At 36.8% G+C, this 4,580-nt stretch overlaps 1 protein-coding gene across 1 annotated transcript in view; it reads right to left on the bottom strand.

Moving 5' to 3' along the window:
- Positions 1 to 225: 225 nt before the first annotated feature.
- LOC118339803 (myelin regulatory factor-like protein) overlaps positions 226 to 4,580 on the bottom strand; it is a gene marked incomplete at its 3' end in the record, with an annotated part of 14,330 nt that continues 9,975 nt past the window's right edge. Inside the window, 8 exon segments of the mRNA XM_035677571.1 lie at positions 226 to 273; positions 389 to 550; positions 820 to 866; positions 1,283 to 1,354; positions 1,448 to 1,609; positions 2,948 to 3,093; positions 4,043 to 4,152; positions 4,252 to 4,360. Of these exon segments, the coding sequence (XP_035533464.1) occupies positions 226 to 273; positions 389 to 550; positions 820 to 866; positions 1,283 to 1,354; positions 1,448 to 1,609; positions 2,948 to 3,093; positions 4,043 to 4,152; positions 4,252 to 4,360 (856 nt within the window).

Below are 4,580 nucleotides of genomic sequence, written 5' to 3' on the forward strand. Positions count from 1 at the left end.
TCTTCTCACCCATCACGTCTTTCTATCAATGACCGCAATGGTGGTGAAGACAACAACTCCCATGATCCCACGCTGCTTCACCACCTCATCTAACAGATTATTGTTTTGATGTTCTTGCAGCAGAAATTACATATTGCATGTTTAATCCTCGCTAGCGGCCCCAAGAGGTCAACATCCATTCAACTTAAAGATCTGTAAAAGCAGATTTAAAATGTAGAAACTCACAGTCTCTGGCACTTTTCAGCTGGTGATAAAGTTTTTCTCTTCTTCTTTCTGTAAGGCAAAAACATCACATACTCTTATACTGTGAGTAATGACAGTTAAACCTGTGTCTTTATGTTTCTTTCCTGTATTTCTGTATCTGTCAGAGTGAATCTGCTGTGTTTACCTGTCATATTAGACTTTTCTGCTGCAGCTGATTCAGTGGAGGTGACGTTGGAGTCTGTGCTGCCCCCTGTTGGTGGAGTGCAGCAGTACACCTGATCACAGTACAGCAGGTCACAGAAGTCCACGTCTGGTGGCCAGGGGCCGGGTATACTGGTCGGTGTAACTAGTAGAGAGAAGTGACACTTATATATACATACAAAATTATCTGTTTAAACTTTTTATGGGAAGATCAATATTCATAAGGTCAAAAGAAGTTAGTGTATTGTTGATTAATCAGTGGTTATCTAATATTACTTTGGACTCTGATTCTCTCTAAATATTATTATTCAGATTACATCCTATTGCCTGTAACACACACACATGAATGGAAGAAGTTCTTTTACATCCTCTGTGTATCTGTGTGAATGTAAACAGTGTGAGGTTGTAGGTTACCTGTGCTGCTCCAGGATGTGGTCTGCGGAGGAACCATGCTCCCGTTACTGACAGAGTAAAAACAACAGTCAGCACCGACAACCACAAACAGAACACTGAAGTTGTAGTGTAATGAAGTAATTTATTATTATTGGTAAACATGACAGCCCCATAAATGTTGCTAGGTAACTACCAGGGTTTTACTTAACTGTCAGTGGTTGGTTGAATGTAACTAGGTAGATGATGTTACTAGGTGGTTGCCAGGTGATGATCGGTGGTTACTAAGATGCCACCAGTCAGTTGGTTGTGGGTTACTGAGTGTTGTATTGTATGTGGTTACTAACATGTTACAAAGGGAGTGCAAGAGTTACTGGTTGGTCCGATGTTAATGGTTGCCAGGGTCATAATAGGTTTTTGATAGGGGACATTCGGTAGTTGCTTTCGGTAAATAAAGTGTTTCGTATTACAATAAAAAGTTGTTTACCTGATGCCGGGAAAGGCATCAATGTCTCCCTCCTTCAAGTTTAGTAGGTACAGAGCGGTGATAGAGATGACGCTGCACACACACACACACACACAATATTTTCCTTTTTCAAAATGCACATATTATTTCTATTTCATAAAAACAGGAAGTTACATCATGCCTCACCAGAACGCCATGGTGGTCAGCAGGGTGAAGACGCTGGCCTGGAAGACTTTATGCCGCAGACAGTGTCTGTACTTCTGACTCCAGCCTTCCTTCTGAACTTTCCCGGTCTTACAATCGTCAGGACTCGACGACATCGACACGCTGCTGTGTTTTCTAGGTTTCCTGTTGGAGAAAACGCAAGAATAACAGCTTTTATTCTGAAATCACTGATCAAACAGGCATTTTTTCCCACAGTTCTCCACCGAAACATAGCTTATCTTCTTCAGTCTGTGCCTACATTTCCCACAATACCTTTCACCGTGACCGTAGTGACCTGTTAGTGACCTGTTAGTGACACCTCATCCTGGGTTTTTAGCTGCAGTTAATTCTTTTAAAGCTGCTGCTCTTCATTCACACAGAAGCCTTCAGAGAGTCCTTGAACTGTGATACGCTGATAACACAGTAATCCACTATTATGCAACACACACACAGTACTTTTCCATGGCATTGAACACTGTACAATATTACCTTAACTGCACTTACACACAGAAAGTTCTACTTTTCTTTTTTTTTTACTGTTACTGAACATTTATTCCTTATAAAAAGATTATTTATTGTTTATTGTAACACTTCCCAGAAGTTCCTGATTGGAGCCACATTTTCAGTGTTTTTAAACCATTTATTTATTTATTTATATTTGTTGACTATCTTAGCATCACATTTCAGCTCCTAACAACGTGCATGAACGTAAATGTTTAGGAGGTTGATATTGATTATCAATATTACAGGAAATGTAGAATTTCTTATTTTAAAATTATATTTCTGCAAAGTATTTTCATCATTTTTTTGTAGTATTTTGTTAGTTTTAAATAAATGTATATAATTAGAAAATAAATATTTCAGAGATTTCTCCACCGGCCACTAGAGGCAGTTTGTGTGCACGTATCAAATTTTGAGAACTGAAAACGTTCCTCACATTCAAAATCGAGCTTACTAAAGGAATCCATTTTAAAAGTGAAAAACTCACTGGTTTATTTTATTTTATTACTAAAAAGAAGAAACAAATGTCTGAAGATTTATAAAGAAAATACTAAAAGTGGAAATGTTGCATAGTGGCTTTTATTTTTAACAATATATTCACAGATTGTGAATGATTATTATTGTGATAATATTATGTTATGTATGTATGAGATATTTGCTATTTATGTTAAGTTTAAAAACAACTTTGACCTCACTATTTAGCATCAAAACTTACCGTTCTTTGACATTTACAGACATTTTAAAAATGTTTAAACTCGTCTCCGCTGCTGATCTAAACACTGCTAAAATTATTAATGTAGTTTCATGCTTATTTTCTGGATATTACCTGTCTGTATTACTAATATGTTGAATGCTAGATTGAAGCTTGTTTAAATAACCAGCCATCATGTGCTGAACATGACCACAAACTACAGCTTTTGTCTGCCCTCATGAATCTCTAATACCAGATGAATGAATGAGCAGATGAAGGGATGAACGTACCCGGTGGAGCGCAGGCTGCCTGTCAGGCTCTTTAGCTTTGCCAGTCGGCGGTTCCAGACCTCCAGCTCTATGATTCGGGTCTCCAGGTTGTCGGTGAGCTTCGACAGCTGCTGCACCGCCCCGACGTTCTCCATGAAGATCTGCTCCTGGGGGAGGAAGATGAAGACGAGGGAGTCAGAGGAAGTACACAAACACTTTATTTCTGTTTCCTGTGAGATTTCGTGCTGCTGGAACAGAGATAAAACATATTTAACATCATATACTATACCAGGTTTGGGTAGATGCTCATGGCTAAGGCTAATGGGAAATGTAGTTGTTCAATGTAAGCAAATAAAGTTGTATCTTTGTTTAAGTCGTGTGTGCCCCAATTTAGTCAATACACTTAATTTACATTGTAGACAGGAAGCACCAAATTGTTTCGATGAAAAAAACATTCAGTAGAATATACATTAAGAACTGGAGTTTACTAGTATAGTATTGTATAATAATTAGTCTTTAACCACTGGTTTAATAATCAGTGTAATTGTTTAGGTCTTTTATTACGCAAAAATAATAAACATCTTCTGCTTCCAGCTTCTGAAATGTGAAGATTTGCTCTGTTTCTCAGCGAAGATTAAATATCTTTTGGTTTTAGACTCCTGGTCAGACAAAACAAGACACCTGAAGACACAATGTTGGACTATGTTACTTATTTCTGACATATTATAGACTAGAAAGAATAAATAGCTTATATAATATAGCTTTATAAAGCTAACCAGTGTTTGGTTAAGTAGTGGAAAGACTGCAGTTTTTATGGCATTATAATGTTGATAAGCATGCTTTAGTATGGAGGCTTTAAGGGGTCACAAACAATCAAATATATCAATATTTGCTTGAAAAATTCCCCCAAATGAACATATCTGAACTAAAAAGACATTATTGTGTCTAAACATTGTGTTGTTAAACTTGACACAAATTGTTTATACCACCACTTCCGATCTGTAATAACCTTTGACATTTGAAAAACCTTAAAGTAATTTCAGCTGTCTGTTGAAGCCAAATCTTAAATGTCACATACTGTCCAATAAAGATAAACACAACAGGAAGAAAGATTACCTTGTCCACCATGAGGAAGTTATGAATCTTCTCTCCGTCGGAGCAGCTGACGTCTCCGACCTCCTTCACCGCCGACGGCAGCAGCTCCTTCACCTCCTGAGCTATTATACCTGAAATATCATTTTATATAATAATGTTATAATGTTCACCTGGTATACAGTGAATAAATTACAGTATTATAATAACACGGTAATAATGTGGCCTGTTACCTGTCTGGTGGGTGTGGTCTATTCCCATAGTAGACGCAAACTCTGGTTTATAATCAAACTCAACTATTCTCATCTGAGTGATTCTCTTCAACTGCTGCTCAGAATCAACCTGACAAACAAAAAGATCAGAAAGTGTCAGGATAAAGTGCAGAAATAAACAGAAAACTAACTATATTTTCACACTTGCACTGAGTTACAAATGTTACAAAATAGTTGATCAAAGAAGTATTTAACTTTTGATTCTTGATACTCAAAGCTACATTGTAAAAAAAGTAAAAAAAAAAAATCTGTATTTTTAAATACACAGAAATATTAATAAAATTACAAAA

This window comes from Morone saxatilis, unplaced genomic scaffold (assembly GCF_004916995.1).
Source record: "Morone saxatilis isolate NCDOM2014 unplaced genomic scaffold, NCSU_SB_2.0 Contig10, whole genome shotgun sequence".
In the NCBI taxonomy this organism is placed as follows: domain Eukaryota; kingdom Metazoa; phylum Chordata; class Actinopteri; family Moronidae; genus Morone; species Morone saxatilis.